Source organism: Anabrus simplex, chromosome 1 (assembly GCF_040414725.1).
Source record: "Anabrus simplex isolate iqAnaSimp1 chromosome 1, ASM4041472v1, whole genome shotgun sequence".
Taxonomy (NCBI): Eukaryota; Metazoa; Arthropoda; class Insecta; order Orthoptera; family Tettigoniidae; genus Anabrus; species Anabrus simplex.
This window is the reverse complement of record NC_090265.1, coordinates 456,613,034-456,634,540: the sequence shown is the minus strand read 5'-3', so window position 1 is coordinate 456,634,540 and position 21,507 is coordinate 456,613,034. Positions and strand designations below refer to the sequence as shown.

Sequence of the window (21,507 nt, the reverse complement as noted above, 5' to 3'; positions counted from 1 at the left end):
AATATGATTATTATTCAATACAAATATGAACAAAGCTGGATGTACGATTTTCTCTTTTTAGACCACATAAATGTGCAGATTACCCACCCTCCCTATAGCATATAAAATAATCCAGAATAGAATCCTGTTTTAGGTACTAGAGTTGTAAGATGATAAACCCAGGAGAGTCAATTCTCCAGCTAAAACTACTGATAAAACAAACAAACCTACCCGCCAACCACTGTTAATTCAGAAATCCTGCAGATTACAAGGTGACATGTGGTCAGTACCGTGAATATCTTGGCTTTCTAGACCAGGGTTGCTATCCTATTGTCAGATAGCTCCTCAACTGTTCTCATGTAGGGTGAATGGACTTCAAACCAGCCTTCAAATTCAGGTAAAACTCCCTGCCGTTGATGGGAATCGAACCCAGGGCCTCCCGGTAACTTGGCAGGCTTGCTATCTTTAGACCATGGGGCCAGCAAAATTATTGGTAACAAATCTAAATCAAAGCATCTTCTTATATAAATATTTTATCTTGATTATTTACCTAGGACACCTTATTCCACATATTTTCTTCTTCTTGAAAGCATGAATGTAAAACTTCTATTAGAGGTAATGTAAATTTTGCCTTCTACTATTTTATGGTAAAGTGCATGCTAGTGGAGAGAACAGAGTTACCTTTACTCATATAATTTTAAATCACTATAATTATAATTTCGTGTGGCTATTTCTAGCCGAGTGCAGCCCTTGCAAGGCAGACCCTCCGATGAGGGTGGGCGTCATCTGCCATATGTAGGTAACTGCGTGTTATTGTGGTGGAGGATAGTGTTATGTGTGAGTTGCAGGGACGTTGGGGACAGCACAAACACCCAGCCCCGGGCCACTGGAATTAACCAATGAAGATTAAATCCCCGAACCGGCCGGGAATCGAACCCGGGACTCTCTCAACCGAAGGCTAGTACGCTGACCATTCAGCCAACGAGTCGAACATTTTAAATCACTGATAATGTTATTATCTCAATACAGTTTTTTTTCTTTTTTTAAATCAATCTTTCACCATTGGCATGCATTTAAGGCTATTATAAGAAATAAATTGGCAAGAGGTTCCACGTTTTCAATACAATATATCAGGTAAATAATATTACATCAGACTTGGATCTAGTTTCAGCCACTTAGTAGCCATATTCAGTCAAATAAAAATTAAACAGATTATGTGATAACTAAAACATATGTATACTAGACAAAGACAATGTTGCAGGAATAACTATAACATTAAAATATATATAATAACAAAAATTATGGTTATGATCTTCTTGTCATAGTATGATGTCTTTAAGTTGACTTAGGACCTCAGGCAAAGAAGTAAATCTCTAATGTCTGATATAGAACAGTGCTTACTCTCTATTCGTCCTAAGTTATACATGTAATGTTGCATGTAAGGAAAGGAGTCAAAAGCCAGAGTTGGATGGTTCCAATCCGAGTCCTAATGCGTTTTGTTAACACCTTTGATGGGATTTTACCTCAATGTTAAACACCAGAAATAAAATATGCAGAGTGATAAAGTTCCCCAATTAAGATGATACCTAATAATATAACATTTTAGTAACCTTAACTAAGATTGCAGTGTATTATCACTAAAGCATGTCTTTTTTACTTCCAGGCATTAATCATTTTTATATCATTAATTTTATCTTTTGCTCTCTTTGATATCTTCCATTTCAGTTTCTTGTTAGTTGTTTTAATAATTTACATTATTAATTTTATGACTGATGGAAAGGAATAAACAGATACAAATCAAGTCATACACAGAAGGATTGGAACATATTATGTGTTCCACTCTAGGACAAACACAATGACAAGCCAAATGTGAGAAGAGTTGTGGTGTCCCCACCAAAGTTAATAAACACAAAACAAAGTTAATAAACAACATTAATGAAAACATTTCTCAACATGTTAATAAACTTTTGCTAACAAACTTCACCAATATTTTGTCCATACCAAAATAGCTGTTTGTGAGGTTACAATGGATAGGGTCAGGAAGAAGAAATACTTACAGCTGCAGCTTTCATTATTTTAGTGAGTACAATTACATAAAAGCGCAGACGCAAAGTGTGGCAAAGAAAAATATTGGAAAGGTGAGTAAAATTAAGTTTGGAGAGAACTCTTAAGTCAGAACCTATACAGTAGAACCTCGATTATACGTTCCCAGAAAGTACGTTTTTCCCGTATTATTCGTTCGAATATACAAAAAAATACATGATAATACTTTGGTAAATTCGTACATAGTTCACTTAAAGAAGGAGACGTATCAATCAACATTGGATTTTATATTCTTTCTACTATGTATTAACTTGTCAATTTCCTTCAACATTAAGCACTGACTACGGCTCTAAGCCATCAATTATGTTATTTACTATCAAATGACATCTCCTTCATTAAGTGAACTATGTGTGAATTTATCATTGTATTAGAGTATTAATTATTTCAGAAACATGTTTATGATGAACTGTAAATTTTATCTCACACACATCATCTTCAAACATATTTTAGAATAATCCTTAACCAGGTACCTGGTAAAAAAATAAGGTTTTGATATTGACTAAGAATGCCTCATAAGAAGACGCGAAACATGTCTCATTATATAATGTTTTAACTCATATGTTAACATTCTGTATTGTATTGAATAGGTGGCAAAATAATAAATATTTTCCTATATACAATATATGATACTTTCAATACGGACCAAAAATGATCTTCATTACTTGTAATGAGACCAGAACAGATCTTGCACCTTACACACATATTGCCAAGGGAGGTTTTGGGATTGCCTATTACTGTTTTGGTCCTAATATAAGACTGGGAATTTCATATTTTTGTGTTAAAATGTTATAAAAACTGCAGTCATTTTATTTACGCACGTTACATTTAAAAATTTTGCAGCATTCGCACTCGTACCGACTTTTAGGGCATGTGCGCTTTCCAGCTGAGCTTAAGGTCACGAATACCTATAATTTTTGAAGTTTTGATTATATTTTTTTCTCTTTCCAACTTGATTGTGATTAGTGATGGGCAGAATTGGATGTAATGCTTTCGAGAACTTTCGAGAATTGATACTTGCATTCAAATTGAAACCACATTCTCGAGTTCAGTTGACCTTTACAAGTTGATATAGGTCTTATATACGTGGTACAAGATTTCCATCAACTGACTATGAACTGTAAACCGGTGACCAAATGAAAATGGAAAATTAAAAAAAAAAAAAGAGATTTCGCCATCATGTAGGGCGCTTTTGTATCTAATGGGTTTTATTTTATTAGATTAGAAAATTAAAAGCTACTTGTCGTCAATTGTTGTTTGCCTTGGCGTTACCGGTATTGGATTTTTCGAAGAGTTTGGCTGATCAAAGTTGCTGAACTGAAAGGAGTTTTCACGGGAAACTGACGAAGTTTCCCCGGTAAAACTGAATGTTAAGTTTTGAGATTTTTAAGTCACATACCGGTAATTAATAATTGAAGCTGGCCTCACGATCTAACTTGCCTGCCTCTCACCTGGAGGGCCCGGCTTCGATTCCCGGCCAGGTCACACATTTTTATCTGCGTATGAGGGCTTGTTCCAGGTTCACACATTCTATGACTACCGTTAATTGAGGAACTATCGAACTGTGAGACGGCGACCTCGGTCTAGAGAGCCAGGAATAACAGCCGAGAGGTTTCGTCACACTGACCATGTGTCACCTCGTAATCTGCAGACTTTCTGCAGAATATTCATAAAGGTGCCAACTGAGTCGTATATCTTCTTCCCTTTTAGCGTAACTTGCCTTAATGTATGTATGTATGTATGTATGTATGTATGTATGTATGTATGTATGTATGTATGTATGTCATTATTTTGTGTTAAACTCACGAAGTATTTCATTGCGTGAGAATACCATCGGCTCTTTCTCTGCCAGTGCGGAGCTAATAACGTAGGCCACACCACTTCCAGCTACAGAGGTTAAGCTACTATCACCCAGGCTCAGGTGATATCACATTTTATTTTATATCTCCGATGATAATTGACATCCGAAAAAACTGACAACGTCAATACATGTATTTGAATAAAGGCTACAAGATTTACCAGTTTTAAGACAACTGAGACATTATTGTGGCAGTTATTAAGACCTAAATAAACTGGTGTAATCAGTGTGACATGACTCACAGGCTACGGTCCAAGATATATAAGCTGAATACAAATAATACTCAATAACTAGTCTACTATACACAGCAGTATCGTACTGTTTAGATGTTGGATCAGAGAAAATTTCTGCATAAACTCTTCGTACTAAAAGACTTAGTACTTAACTTTCGACGATCTCATATTGCAAGTGAACACTTACAAGAAACTCTTCGGGTTTAAGGACTTCGCTAAATTCTGTGCAACGAAAATACTTGAACTTTCTGCAATTATATAGAAAGAATTTACATTGGTGTAAATATTTTAAGTTTTGGACATAGTTGTCTCATGTTACGTAAATAATTCCTAATAATGTTTTGACAGTTTACGTTATGTGTCTTAAATTCAGAATAAATATTTACCTTCATTCATCATGAGAGAACTTGTACCTTTTGAGGCAGTGCTCAAGAGTGTAAATAAATTCTAAGTGTTCAGTTTGTCACCATGTGTAGGAAATTATAAATACTCATTCTACCTACACATTCTCAGAATTTGACTTACTTCGTTTTTAATCTCCAATTTATTTTTAAGTCAACGTTGGAACTTTATTTATTTTTCACAACGAAACTCATCCTACAGTAGTTGTCGACATCTATGGACTTTAATTTATCTATGAATTGACTTTGGAATTCGCCTAGTGAAACAATGAAGTCATCGGTTCAGCTTTTCATTTTGGAACATGTACCTTCAACTTCACATTTCAAACTTACAAGTAAGGGTGATTCGTCATCGATGGCGTCTGTTGAGGGAGCCACATCGGGATACGTGGTTCCATGGTGAGGATATCACTAACTGGGGTTCATGAAGTACTATATATGTCGTACCAAAACCCAGATACTTGTTACAAAGGTGATATAAATCAAACATTGAAATAAAACCAGAACTTCAAGATTAATGACTATTCTTGAACTAAAACCTATCTCTGTACCCACTCAAATAGTTTACCGCATACACCCTGTGTAAACTGCCCATGCTCGTTAAGGTAGGCTCAAGTGCATGTATGTATGTATGTATGTATGTATGTATGTATGTATGTATGTATGTATGTATGTATGTATGTATGTATGTATGTATGTATGTATGTATGTATGTATGTATGTATGTATGTATGTATGTATGTATGTATGTATGTATGTATGTAAGTATGTATGTAACGTGTTACAGTAGGCGAAGCTTTATCTGACCCTGTAATCATTAAGAGGGGAATTCCTCAAAGCAGTATTATTGGACCTTTATGTTTTCTTATATATATATAAATTATATTCATACAGAACTGGAATCAGAGATAAGGATTTTTGTGGATGATGTTATTCTGTATAGAGAAATAAATAAGATTGTAAGCAACTGCAAAATGAACCCGATAATGTGAAATTGGTATAATGATAAATGGGGTTAAAATACAGGTTGTGTTTAATGACTTCTTGAAGTACTGTATATATTGTATATGTCGTACCAAAAACCTGCTATTTGTTACAAAGTTGATATAAATCAAACATTGAAATAAAACCAGAACTTCAAAATTAATGACTATTCTCTGTACCCACTCAAATTTCACAAGAAATAAGAAAGGAGTGACCAAATTCTAACTTTAAAAAAGTTTATTTTATTATTAAGGCTTTTTCATTAGCAATCATTTGTGTCAACCACAAGTTTAGAAGCTTTTATTGTGTCAGTTTAAAGGCATTATACAAGATTTATTTGATTGAGAACGAAAAAATAAGATTTTTTTAATCTTTGTTAACATATAAGGATTGTTCAGGATCCTGAATAATGATTTTTAAGGTTTGAGTCAAGGCACTTTATAATATTATGTAAATCTTATCTACAAGAACTTGCATTGTATTGTATTGAAAAAGTGGTCTTAATAAACATTTATGTAATACTCTTGATAAACATCGAATTCAATACGGATCAAACATGAGAATTATCACTTGTAACTAATCGGTATGTTCCGAGCTATCAGTGGAGAGATTGTGCGGAACGACATTAGTAGACGAATAAGATTGAGCGGTGTCTTTAAAAGTAGGAAAGATCATAATATGAAGATAAAGTTAGAATTCAAGAGGACAAATTGGGGCAAATATTCATTCATAGGAAGGGGAGTTAGGGATTGGAATAACTTACCAAGGGAGATGTTCAATAAATTTCCAATTTCTTTGAAATTATTTAATAAAAGGAGAGGAAGCCAACAGATAGGGAATCTGCCACTTGGGCAACTGCCCTAAATGCATATCAGGATTGATTGATTGATTGATTGATTGATTGATTGATTGATTGATTGATTGATTGATTGATTGATTGATTGATTGATTGATTGATTGATTGATTGATTGATTGATTTTCATATATATGGAAAGGTCATTTGTTTATTTCATTTTAATCATCAATAAAATTTAGCTAGAACTGCTTTATTAAGATAAATTTTTAAATTCCAAGAACATTTCAGAAACCATTCTCAAAAACAAAACCTCAAGACCTTACTATTTCTGAGTCTGCTACCCCTTGATGTGCGTGTAGTGGTATAAGGTTTATTAATTCAAATCTGTAATTGACTGGATATTATGAGGTACCAATGGCATTACTTACATTTTAAAAATAGTTTCTTTTTAACAATTACTTCCAGATTCCTGTTATCTTCCCAAGATTGAAGGCCCTTGTAGGAGCAATATTTCTAAATGGTATTATGATGTTGAACGGAAACAGTGTGGCCAGTTTATTTATGGTGGCTGTTTGGGTAACAACAACAAGTTCCAGACCAGAGAAGAATGTGAAGAACTCTGTGTAGTTCCAGACACAATTGGTAAGAAATATATTTTTATAGTTACTCGGTCATTTATAACCAGAACTGCTGAATTTTCAGAAAACTAATATTTTTCACTGAAATATCAGGAAATTAATATTTTTTAAATGATTTGGCAGAACAAGAACTTTAGCTGAAAAGAAGGGCATGCTAGAGAAGGGGACATGATAACCAAGTAAAATAGTCACTGAATTCTCACCAATGTGTCATGGTTAAAATTTTGACCAATGGAGGAGAAACTTTTAAATTAAAAGTCATTTCCCTGTCATTCAGTTTCCATGTAAAACTGGAGGTACCAGGCGAGTTGGCCATGCGGATAGGGGCGCACAGCTGTGATCTTGTATGCGGCCCACCGTCGGCAGCTCTTAAGATGGGTTTTCCGTGTTTGCCCATTTTCACACCAGTCAAATGGGGGGCTATATCCTAATTAAAGCCACGCCTGATTCCTTCCCACTCCTAGACCTTTCCTATCCCATCGTCACCGTAAAACCTATCTCTGTCATTGTGATGTAAAGCAAATTGTAAAAAATACTAGAGGTCCCATGACTCTAACAATTGCTTCTAGATTCCTGTTATCTTCCCAAGATTGTAGGTCCTTGTGAAGGCTATTATCCTACATGGACATGAAAAACTACAAGATGTTCTGTATGTTATAAACATAATGGATTTTGATCTCAAATCAGCATTCCTCATAACATTTACCTTTCCAAAATAAGGTGAATTTTTTAATTCGAAATTTCTATTCTATACTTAATTTCTAAATGGAAATTTCATCGAAATATTTGATTTAAATTATAGTATGAAAAAATAGAATACAAGTAAATAAGAACATGAGAAATAAGCCAATTATAGCCCTAAAAGAAATAATTACAAAATGCCCTCACTCATTCCCGTGAATCTAGTCTCAAAACAAAATATAGACATGCCAAAATGGACAGTCCCTCGAATCAAGTCACTTGAATCAAAATACCTGAAATGTTTTCCCCGAATCAGTAATCCTAAAAGGCAGAAAGCCATGAAGAATCCCAAACCCCAAAAAGTACCGAAACTAACAATTTATTCCATTGCTACACATCCACACATTTGGAATATGTACATTCAAATTATTCGTTCATATGGTAAGTAACAGTCTCAAAATAACCCAAGTATATGCCCCACAGGCAGGAAATAATGATGACGAAAAGCAAGAGTTCGTTGAAAATTGGGAGGACCATGGACAAGAGGATAATATGACAATAGGGGATCTAAATGCCCAAGTTGGAGTAGAGAGAATAGGCTATGAAGAGGTAATGGGGTCTTTTGGATATGAGGGAGGGGATGCTGAAGGCGAGAATGTCCTTGATTTCTGCGCCAGAAATAAAAAAGGAATAGAAAACACCTTCTTCAAGAAACAAGACACCCATAAATTAACCAGATACAGCTGGGATGGAAGAACTAAAACTCATTTATTATGTAATAAGAGATATAAAAAGTGGAGGAGGCATGAGAGATGTAAAAGTGAATGTTTACACAGCATTCACAGGCTACTAATACCTGACTTGAACTATAAGGTTGTGCGAGCACCAAGTACACAGAAAATACCAAGAATAAAAGATTGGAAATTGAAAGATGAGGCAAATAAAAAAGATTTTCAAGAGTTATTCTATATATATATATATATATATAAGTGAAACTGTGTGCGTGTGTCTCTCACATGCACTCAAAAACTATCGGACCGATTTCGCTGAAAATTTTACAATTTGTTCTTATTGACCAGAGACGGTTTAGGTAGTAGTCTGAACGAAATCCGATGGGTAGTTCTTTTAGGAGTAATTTGAAGTACTTAAATTAATTGCAAAGCCGCACCAAGATTAGATCGACTTGAAGGACAGATTTTCACTATGCGACAGCGACTTACTCTGTATCATGATAGTCCGGCAAGGAATTTTGTACGTAGGGAGATGGGAACACGCCGCCATGTTGTATAAAGTATCTTTCTTGCTAGAAGGTTCATGACCGTGCCCTTATTTGCAACTATCAATCCAACAAGCCATGATCGAGATGTTCTTCCATGTCATAGGCTCAGGTTTGATAAGTCTGCTAAGTTTGAAGAATGTAGCTGTGAATTAGATGTGAAGAAATATTTAAGATACTGTGAAAATGATATATCAGCAAATTAATGACACGAGTTATCACCCACTCCTAACGAAAAGTAGCTGGGGGTTTGGGAGCGGAGCAAGGGAGAGTCTATACAGTATAGTATAAAAATAAAAGTATGTAGGCTATGAGTATAATTTCAACATCTTTTCGTAAACCACTGGAGCAATTCCAACCAAACTTGGTACACTTACTATTTACTATCTGGCTCAAACACTGTGGGGGTAAGCCTCTCCTAGCACCCCTATAGATAGGGGTGGGTAGGGATAGTGTATAAAAATAATCAAATCTATACTTTTCAGGGTCGCTGAGACAAACAGAGACACTCCGGATGTCTTTTATGTCCAAATTCAGCCCCATCGTCATAGGGGGGTGGGAAGATATGAAAAATGTTCAAAAAATGACTGGGGTTATGGACATATATGTTCCAGCATAGCTGTCAAGTAAACTTGGTAAAAGTGTGACTTACTATCTGGAAAAAGATTGCTGTGTGTGCATGACACTCCTAGAACCCATAGGAGATGGGATAAAGTGTAAAAATAATCGAAAACGACATATTTTAATGTCGAATCCATAGTTTTTGCGGTCAGTGAGATGTACTGTGACACTATGGATGCTGTTTAAGTCGATGTTCAGCCACAATCGGCATAGGGGATGAGAAGGAGTTAAAATGTCAAAAAACGATCGAGATTATGGACTTATGGGTGTGTGTTCAAGCATAGCTGTCAAACGTAGCACACTACCGTATCTGAAAGAATACTCTGGGGGCAGGACACCTTTAGCATCCCTAAGAGTGGATGTCGAACGCGGTGAAATATAAACATAATACAAAAAGACAAATATTAATATAGAACCCATAGTTTTCGGCGTCACTACTATGAAGAGTGACACACCGGATATCGTTTAAGTCCAAATTTAGTTCCTATCGGCATAGAGGGTGAGAAGGGGTGAAAAATGTCTAAATGACAGAGATTACGGATGAATGTGTGTCTGTTCAAGCATAGCTATTAACCAAATTGATACACATATAACTTACTGTTTGAAAAAAATTACTGTACGGGCATTAAACCCGTAGCACTCCTAAAGAAATGGTGTGAAATGTAAAAATATTCCAAAATGACCGATATTACTATCGAATCCATACTTTTAGGGTAGCTGAGGTGAACTGTAACACTCTGGATGCCATTTAAGTCAAAGTTCATTCCCAACGGGGATGGGGGTTAGGAAGGGTGAAAACGAATGTCGAAAACGACCAAGATTATAGATAATAGAAAATGGCCAATATTAATGTAGAATCCATAGTCACTGAAATGAACATTGGCAATCCGGTTGTCGTTTAAGTCCAAATTCAGTCCACATCTGCATGAGGGTTGAGAAGGGGTGAAAGATAAATTATGCAACAGTATGTATGTTCAAGAATAGACTCAACTAAACTTGGTACACTTACCACTTACTATCTGAAAAATTACTGTGAGTATAAAACACACTAATCACCCTTACGAGATGGGTGAAATGTAAAAAAAAATCGCAAGAGACTCAGCCTCCATTGGGACTGGGGCTCAGATGGGGTGAAAAGTAAATGGTGTAAAATGACCGATATTAGTGTTGAATCCACAGCTTTTGCGGTCGCAAGGCTAATTGGTGACAGTCTTAATGACAGTTTGTATCGTATACACCATATCGACAGCGCAACAGGTATATACATAAAAAAAATAAATCAAATATTTTCCAGGCAATTCTGGCTTCCACAAAAAACAAAGTTAAACTCGAAAATGAAACGTGAAAACGAACACATTAAATAACTCTAAAACTACATAATAGATCGCAAAATATCAATCGTCATCTCAATAAAGAATTATACAAAAAATCATTTCACACATAATTAACAATACAAATCCTAAATGTAAGCATTCAGGAACTTTCCGGCCAACTCCACGTACTAGAGCTAGTAAGTTATACATTTGAACAGCTTGGAAGTTTTCCTCAAAGGAAAAAGTGTCAAGGTGTTGCGATTAGCATTTGCACACATACGGAGAAATTAAAGAAAATAATACAGTTAAACAAAGTCAACATTAATTGAAATAGGATAATAACTCAGGACAGCCGGATAGGACAAGTATGTGTACCGTTTCATTGCCCTGATCATATGAAAAACGAGGTATTACAACATCTATATTTGCCATGCACCGTAGTAAGATGACAAAGATTATATAGTTGAGCAATACATCTGAAGAAAGTACGGACATATCGAGTTAAATAGGCCGTGATTACGTTATAATAAAAATACGGACACATAGAATCAAAGAAGCCTTGAATGTGTCGAAAGGGTTACTAATTTAACGGACCAAATAAGCCATGGTCACGAAGTAAGACAGTCAGACTTAAAGAATCCACGCGGTCGTGATTAAGAAAAATGCCGAATGTTTTAAATTGTTAAAACTGCAAAGTGAACAATCAATTCGAAACCAAATTTCACGCAAAAAAAGTCGTCACGAGGAAGTTTCTACGGAGCAAGAATTGAAGAATAACTAATACGTCAAGTAATATTAAAAAGATATTACGCCAATCTCCAACTTAACCCGCCAGTGCACGGGTCACAAAAAGTTACATGAGTAAACGTGTTGGGTCTCACAGACCCATGATCATATTTCTTTTTTATAGTATGCTAATATATTTTTATTTTCAGTACTCATTTCCTCCTATTCCGGTAATATTATAAACACATTGCTGTCACAAAACCGTTGATGATTAACACTTACTTAACATTTTACAACGCAATTCTCTAACCACCACAAATTTACACACAATATTTTCTTTGATCACAAAATTCAGAACTTATCAAGTCAAAATTTATGAAATCGTCATAACCTAATCTTCACGATCCAGAATATTCATTGGAACATTTCAGCTTTACATTCACTGCACACAAAAACGGAGAGTTCAAGATACATGAACTTTCTGCACAAACAGCACGAGTAGCGGGTCTTTTCTGACTCTACAGTATGCACGACGTCCTCTTTTATTTTCTGTATTTTCACGTCCTGCTTTTGCCGTCAACCCAGATATCCTTCTTGCAGTATCGCGAATGCTCTTAGGAAGATATCTTGAGACATCTCTTTCTCTTATTTGTTCTTCAGTTAGAAGAAACAAGAGTTTATTCAAAAAAATGATTCTGCTCCTTGCGTCTGGAGAGTTAGGCTTGTTGACTCTGAATATTAAATATGCGTTAAAGCCTGTAATATTCAGCAACGCATAGAAGACCACCATTGTCCAATGTCTGGTGCTTCGAGCCGTCCTTTCGTCTACACAACCTACACCACCCTTAGCTGAATTATAGAATGTGACTATTACAGGCTTCTTCTTTCCTTCTATACTTCCCTCAGTTTTATCATCGATGTGCACCGACAAGAGGAAAACCACAGTAAATTTCATCATCTGATAATGGTTCCTCCAATAATGCGGCAACTCGTTCCATATCACGTGGATTGTTGACATCATAACACTCCTTTTTCTTAGACCTACGAAGAAACGAACTCATTTGCCCAGGTCAACCCATTCTCAGTCTCACCTCTGTACTTAAAAACCAAGGAACTAAGGTGAAAAGACAGCCAGGCTAACTAAACTACGGATTTGGACAAGACGCTAAGATATAATCACCCTATAATCTTCTTTATGTACACGGTTAATATGGAAAGACTAAAATGCTTATGATAAAAAAAATTACATGACTGCACGGGTTGGGTCTCACAGGCCCACAGAGCACTTTAACTTACCACTGCTCACGTACTAAAGCAATCACTTCCATGTTCGTCTGCAGGAATACTACATTCGTGAAAACAGGAAGGTAGCAGAAGCTGGAAGTATGCAGCTATCACCGTCTATCAGAAAATGTTGGAAATACCAGCGCATGGGTCTCACAGACCCAACCCGTGCATTGGCGGGTTAATATCAAGGCTAACGAGGAGGAAAACTTAAAGGAGAAGAATAAATAAATTATCAGAGACCGGAGTTCAAACCGAAAGCTGACGCGAATCACCTAATGAAAGAAGATATCGCCAACTCAAAACAGATTAACGAAAGGCTAGAAGTTAACTAGAGTACCATTACAAATCTTATAACTGAGAATTGACATTGCATATTCGTAGAATAACCTGTATAAAAATTATAATTTAGATACAAGAGAAGTTCCTGAAAAACTGAATTGTGATACTAATTATGATCTTGAATATGTTTCTATCACATGCAATCAACGGGCTCGACATCAGTAACTAAATCGGAAATGGGGCTGGCGACTGATGGTCTCCTTGCCAGCTGATTCTACAAGCCCGTAACTGGTTGCTACTGCCCATGTGTGACGCAGCTAACACCTGAAGCCGGCCGGCGATCCAGATGACCGAATTGGATTCTAGCCCAGTCCAGTGACGCCAGCAGATTAAAGCTAAGTTCCAAGCATTTTTATTTATTCAAAGTAACTATGAATACTTAAATTTAGGATGTAGTATGTAGAGGTTAGAAGTGTGATTTTCATGAAGGTCGTAGTTTATATCTTCGAGATTTGTTTTCAATGTGCAGTGTCTTCGCAAAGAAATTATCATAATCGCTTTAAAACCATGGAAATAGGGTAATCTTCGATGACGTAAACTAATATCCTTGTGTAGGGATGTTCATAATCAAATGTGGAGAGATTGAAAAACTATGTTTCGACGATTACCAAAGAAAAGTGTAATGCATAATGTGATATAATCTAACTGTAATGCGGAGTGGAGTAAGATGTTTTCGTTGGTTATTAAGACTTGGTTATCGGCAGTACGTGATCGCATGTAAGTAAATATGAACCTGATTTGTTCATACATGTATTTCTTTTTCAGGAAAGAGTGATTATGTGTATTTGAGTAGAAATATAACCCATTAATGCATCTTTGTCATTTGATAATGGAATATTGAGACGATACGCCGCTAAAGCAGAGATGTTTGATATTTATATGTGTAATTAAGAGTTTATACGTCGTAATTATGAGATTTTAAGTATAAATATTCTGAGGGATATATTTGTTGATATTAATAATGCGAAGTTATAATGTTTACGGTTGGAATATGGAGAGAGATAGGTATTTGTGATTTATTGGTAGTAATTACATGACGTGATACTAACCATTGATTATAATTGACGTATTCGCGGCATGATTTTAATAGCAGCATAAGATATTTTTGGGTTAATAGAATATACATACAGTGAAATACGTTACGGAATCCGTAGGCTGATAACCATATACAGTCATCAAAATAAAATTTTCCAAATAATAAATATATTTAGGTGTAAACCAGATTTCTTCTAGGAGGATTTCACATATTGTAATGAGTCTTGTTTGGTATTTGTTGTCGAAGCCATGATTTGATGGAAGGAAGCGTCCTCTTAATTTAAGTCTCTGCCATTGACAAATAAATATTGTCACCAACTATATTCTCTAGAATTCCATGAAATAGTAATTGAACTTAGATGCGATCGTGAATCTCTATAGATATAAGACCTGATAGGATATTGGTAATAATTTGTTATTAGGCGATACCTACATTTACTTCTTAGGATATAATATGGATATATTTATCCAGTAACATGATGAAACTGATTGATATATGCTTTTATGCATCGGAATATATTTAAATAGCCATTTGAAGCTATAATATTTGGAACTTTGCTTTCTCTGCTAGCGTTACAATTTAAAAACAATCAAAGAAGAATGACAACATTAATGACTTAACATAAAGAAGAATAAGCATTTTTGATGTTTCGGAACTTTGATTTTAACCACTTTTAATTTATTTACTAATGATTTTATTCACTTTTTAACTTTCTTGACACTTTAATTTCACGAACATCCAGCAAGATTGCTACCTAATGAGATTGATAATTACGACTTATGAAACTGCGTAAACTTTTCTTTGTTTTGTGTTGTGAGAACCATAATTCTTTAACGAAAAGAATGTTTAAGCTCAATCAAAGTCTTTATTGGTTTATCTTTTCAATGAAGAGACACTGATTGTAATTGAATATTATTTTAACATATTAATTCATCCCAAAGTAATTCATGATAATGAATAAATCAAGAATTTATATATTGAATTTATTATTATTGCAATTTATTTTCATTATTGTAGCAGATAAGCTTATATTGAATTCCTACATAATTATTTTCAGTTGAGTTTGATTGATGAATTGTATTGATATTTAGGGAAGGATGGAATTCCTGGTAAATTATATGAAAGGAAATGCGGGTTTCCAGTCGATCTCACGTAAAAAATATACTTTATTGATGCATATTAGTTACCCCTGAGAGGTATCGTGTAGCAATTCGGAGAATATTTTTATGCTTACAATGAAACATGGAATGGAGATAACTGCTTTAATCGGAACTTATACAGGCGTAATGAATTTATTATTCACCGATTAATGGAGACAAACGTAGCTGCCGATACTTAGCATAATTTTTAATGCATGGTCCATTCAGTTGATTCCAATACGTGATGTAGTCGGAAGAGGGGAAACAGCCGGTGCAATACATGGGTCGCCCATCATGGCGCAAGAAAGAGATTTCCCGAAGGATGGTGCATTAAATTGGCTGCCCAACGCGGCGCATATGTAAATATCAAGTGTTAGTATTGGAAAATGAAATAGCACTCACTAAACTGTGCCGATATGAGTTACGGAGAAATTTAGGTGAAGGAATTCTTAAGTAAACAGATAAGAAGATGGCTTTTGGTGTTATTGCTTAAGCCTAAAGAGGCAAGGAATAGGCAAGAAATGAAAGCGTAAAATAGAAGTGGAAGAGAAATACAGTAAAAATTATAGCAACTGCCAGAAACACCTAACGGTGCAAAATAACGGGCTACATTCCGAGGGACTCTTGAAATGTAACAGCCCCCCTTAGTGCTACTCGAAAACAATTGTAACCTCCAACGGTATTTCGCTCATATCCCGCAGAATGGCAGCTTGACGTCTCTCTCGCTTTCTACACAAGGAACGGTTTACAGGAATGATGACGAAAAGGGCACAACGTCACTTCCCTGCTGGCAAGCAACCAGAGACTTTGCCATGGTAACCGGTAAGTTCGTTGTCGGTCTGTAGGTCACTCAGTACTGAGAATGAAGCCCCAGAAAGTAGAAATTTTCTCCGTCATTTGAAGAGTAAGAAAAATTATGCACATATTAAAAGTTGCTTAAAATGAAGGGGCGTTTCACATATAGTCCACGGATTTTTTTAGAAAATCGGTAGTATAAGAGAAAATTGAAGAAAACTATTCTGGTTTAAGTATAAACCCCCAGTCTATTCAGTGATTCATAAATCATAGTTATATCTAAATTTTTCCCCTCTACCGAGCTCGATACCTGCAGTCACTGAATTGCGGCCAGTATCCAGTATTCGGGAGATAGTGGGTTTGAACCCCACTGTCGGCAGCCCTGAAGATGGTTTTCCATGGTTTCCCATTTTCACACCAGGCAAATGCTGGGGCTGTACCTTAATTAAGGCCACGGCCGCTTCCTTCCCACTCCCAGCCACTTCCTGTCCCATCGTCGCCATAAGACTTATCTGTGTCGGTGCGACGTAAAGCAAATTGCAATCTTTCCCTGGATGAGTCGACTCTTAGTATACAGTTTGGTCGAGATCTATCCAGCCGTTTCGCCGTGATGGTGGAGCAGACGGACAGACGGACAAACAGACATGAAAGCTAAAATCCACTGATACGATCTTGAGTTGACCTTGAATGGATAAATATCTCAAAAATTGACAAAACAAATGAAATTAAAGACAGTGGACTCCCTAAAACTTTATTCGATTAGGAAAATATCCTGTAATTCTCCCATCGTTTTATTTATTCGCCTAATATTTTATTTATTCGCCTAATATTTTATTTTCAAAATTTTTAACAATTGATAATTTTTGGGAGTAATGATGAATAAGGAAAGAAGTAAGTGATGTCTGATTTAGTTTCAAATGTGGGACACTCACGTAGCCGTCTCATTGCTTTGCAGAGGTAATTTTGGCCTAATTCAGTCCCTTATTAAGTCTATTTTCTTCCTGGATAGGTGTGTTATAGGAATTAGCCCATTTATTTACTGTATATCTATACCAATACATAAAGAGAGATAGGAGTTTGTTTGTATATAACGGGCAAATCATAAACTACTGGGCCGATTTTGAAACTGAGTACTAGAATGCAAGAGGGAGCTAACCCACACAGGCATGGAGCTGAGATATTTTGAGTTTTGCGTTTGTCTATTGCATGAAACTGAGCATATTAACAGCCACACTTTTCTTCATAGGCCATCATTTATACTTAAAAAATATAGGAACATTCAAATCGTCTTCTAATATCCATTATTTATCTGAAAAATGTCAACTTCAAATACCCAAATCTGTAAAATAAAAATGTTAAAAATCCGTTACTTTTACAACAGAATTACATGTTACATTTAAGGTTTACTGTCTGGAGTTTAAATAATACCGACTCTAAGCCATCTGTCATCGTCTGCCATGATGTCAACACTAAAACATATGACAGCAAGCGCGTGTGTTATGGGCTACCACTAGCTGAGGTAATGTTACTGCGTGTCTTAGTTCCCTCCCGCACTGCAAGATTGCATTCGGAGAAATTCGAAAATCTTAATTTTGTGGGCAAGTAAAAGTGGATAAAAGTTATTCATATATTGTGGGATGACTCATATTTTAACAATTTGTGGATTTCTTTTCTTTATTATGACCTTCGTCTTTAGGAAATTTGGCCATCAACAATGTACATTGATAAAATGTAGCAGAAAAAAGTAAGAAAAAGAGGGACAAGTTAAAAAAGATAAAATAACAGTTAGGACCTAAAACAGAGCAAAAAAAGCAATACACACTTGAAATAAAGACACCAGTTTTTGTCAAGTATGATGCAATTGCACTTTGCACACGTAAGTCTCCAGTTGCCAGTAATAGCTGAATATGTGTGGGTAAAAGAACCCGAAGGTACACAAGAGTAGCGAACAATTCTCTGCGAAAGGATACAGTCCTACTGCACTCGAAGATGATGTGGTTCACATCTCCCGTGTTTCTTGCGCTACATGGACATTGTGCTGATTGGAGAACTCCAATCCTGTTGAGGTGAGCGGACATTGAATCATGGTTAAATCTCATCAGAATGATGGTAGTTGCTTGGCCTCTGACCCAACTGACGTCTTGATATCATGGTTTGTATGGGGTAGCTGGATGAATGCACACATAGCATCATCCTTTGTGTTGAGTAGTCCTGTTCCAAAGAGCTCTCCATTCAACATACGTTTCCCTTCTGCTAGTTACATAAAAATTAGTACAAGTCAGGCGTAATGAAAGAAATAAGCCAGTGCGTGCGCCTTGTTTGGTCAGACTGTCGACTAGATCATTGTATTGAAGTCCTGAGTGGCCTTTCACCCATAAAAATGACACACATTTCCCACGCGATTTCATGACAGATGATAATTCTACTATTTTATAGATGTAGGAGTGTGTTCGTATGTTTCTTCTAGGATGTACCAATTTCCTAATAGCACTATGAGAATCGGAAGTGATAAGTATCTTATGAACATTTCTTGAATGTGAGTAATACAGTGCCTGCCGCATCGCGACAAGTTCAGCAGTGTAGATGGATGCTTCAACGGGAATAAAAAAATGACCATATTCCTGTGTTTGCACGCAAACATTTTCAAAACGAACTGAATCTGTAAACTTTACACCGTCAGTATAAATGTGGATGTACTTTGACCAGGTAGATTCAATAACATCAATTACGTATTTATTTGGAGCAGTTTTTTCTGGTAGGTACCTTGGGACATAATATGTGGAAGCTGGAGATATCGAGCAGGCGTAGTTAAACTGAAATGCCCGAATTGTGTGAGACTTCATTGTCAAGGGTACACAGAACTTCAGTTCTATGAAACATTCTAGAAGGAGAGGTGGACGTTTTCCATGATGTTCTCTGTACCGGTTATACAGAAGGTGTAAGCTCTTGAATAACGGATGATCCTCCAGAGTAGAAAGTTGAAGGTGAAATTTTGTTGCCAGTAGTTTCCTTCTCAAGTGCAGGGGTAGTTCATGAGCTTCGACCTGTAGAGCATTTGTAGGCGTTGATAACATAGCACCAAGACATACTCTGAGAGCACGAAATTGTAGGACATTCAATTTCTCCAGAACATACTTCGGAGGGTTGCTGTACGATTACTGCCATAGTCAATAACGGTCTGAACCAAGGAGCGGTAAAGAATTAGCAAAGATGCGGGATCAGCGCCCCACCAAATGCGGGTTAAGAAGCGAATGACGTTCAGTGCACGCAGTGCCCGTGTCTGATTGTAAGCAACATGTCCACTCCAAGTTAGTTTGCTATCCAAATGCAACTCCAAGAGGCAGATAGTAGACTTCACAGGAAAATAATATGGTCCAAGTTAAATTGTAGGAGACTGAAGACCCGGTTTCTTTTTGGTTAATATAGTTACTGATGATTTTGAAAGAGAAAGTGCAAGTCCATTCTGTGTAGTCCATTCTTGAAGACATTGTGACGCTGTGTGCAGACGCTGGAGAGTAATTGCCAAATTGATTGAAGATGTATAAATGCAGACATCATCAGCGTATTGTAAGACACGGATGGCAGGAGTAAATATTGCGTCCAAGTCAGAGATGTAGATAGCATAGCGTAAAGGACTTAAAACAATGCCCTGTGGAAGGCCTTTAGAGATTGTACGCGATCCAATAAAAGTAGGGCCGTTCCGAACGTACATGGTACGTTCTTTAACCAAAGTCGCAATGCCAGAGTTCTTGGTTGTTTCAATGCTGCTAACATGCACACTAGCAGAGATACGTCCACATTGTCGTAAGCAAAACCAATGTACAAGCAATGTGTGACCAGATAACCCCGAGTTTGGAAAGTACACTCGATGTCAGTGGCGAGTATGCTGGTTCCACGTCCTCTTCAGACTCCATATTCAGATACAGGCAGTAACCTGTAGTGTTCCAGAAACCACTCAAATCTGTTTTAACCATTCGTTCTAGTGTTTTAAACTATTGGTTTGTAAGACATTGCATTTTGAGGATCCTTACCGGGCTTTAACATGGGTACCACTATTTGAGTAGTCCAGTCTTCCGGTAGTGGGCCACGTGTCCATATGGAATTAAAAACCTGGACAAGGAGAATTTGGGCCGAGAGGGGCAATTTACTAAGTATGGAGTATTGTATGTTGTCCTTTCCCGGAGCAGTATTGTTACAGTTTTTAAGAGCCCGCTGAAACTCATACAATGTAAATGGTCATGTGAGGAAGTGATTGTAATCGTCGCAGATGTTATCCATTGTATCTATGGGTTGAGTCATGAACGGAGGTGCAATAATGTCAACAAACTGTTCTCCCAGCTCTGAAATGTAGGACGGAGAAGATGTAGTATCGCTATCTTTCCGGAGGCCTTTGATTTGCGACCATATTGTAGTTAGAGGGATATCTTTATTAATAATCCTCCAGATTTGACGTTTTCATTGTTTCAAGTAACGTTTCACTTTAGCATTCGTCTGTTGGTGCAACACATAATTATTGCAAGTAGGTTAGTGTCGGTAGTGGTTAGAAGCTTGCTTACGCTTTGCAATCATCAATGAACATCCTCGGTCCCATCAAGGGGTTGAGGGTCCTCTTTTAAGAGTGTATGGGTGCATTTCAGGTATTAAAAGGCGGACGTCAGAAATGATTATTTTCAGGAAAGCAGTATAATCTTCTAATGGGGTTAGCGGAGTCCACACTAACTGGAGATCGTTGTCGATTTTATAAGTGTAGGCGTACCAGTCTGCAAGTTTTGTATTCCTCTTGGGGGATGTGTAAATAGTGCATGGTGAGATATAAAGAGTATGCAACATAACTTCAATCGCATAATGGTCTGAACCTATGACATACGGCAAAGTTTTCCAGGGACAAGAGTTGGAAATTTATTATTTAGAATGGAAAAGTTAAATTCGTCGAGGGTATTCAATAGGGCAGTGACTGCAGCATCAGTGAACGCACAACCCCAGGCTTCACAATGAGCATTTAGGTTGTTACATATTAAGTGTGGCGGGTCGAGTTTTGATAGCAAAGTGTACCATTTCTTAAGCTCAATCATACATTGAGGAGGGCAATATATCGATAACAGCGTAAAAGGCTTGGGAGGCAAGTCTATCCGTAATCTACAGCGTGGAAAGACGGCACTTGTATAAAGTTCAGAGGGATCATCTTATGCCGTACTTGAGGGGAAATAATGAGAGCTGCTTACACCGTAACCATCCACACGATAATCTCAGTACACTCTGAAACATCTAAATCGCACCTCCAAACCTATAGATGTCCAGCTTTCA

The 21,507-nt window shown here is 36.6% G+C and overlaps 1 protein-coding gene across 5 annotated transcripts in view; it reads left to right on the top strand.

The window, feature by feature from the left end:
* Positions 1-21,507, top strand: part of LOC136856946 (uncharacterized) — a 317,012-nt gene that overhangs the window by 181,455 nt on the left and 114,050 nt on the right. For 4 of the 5 annotated variants that reach the window (XM_067135234.2, XM_067135233.2, XM_068225017.1 and 1 more), the window contains one exon: positions 6,818-6,994. The exons of the other annotated variant lie outside the window; for it this stretch is intronic. In XM_067135234.2, the coding sequence (XP_066991335.2) occupies positions 6,818-6,994 (177 nt within the window). The remainder of the gene's footprint in view (positions 1-6,817; positions 6,995-21,507) is intronic. 5 annotated transcript variants of the gene reach the window in all.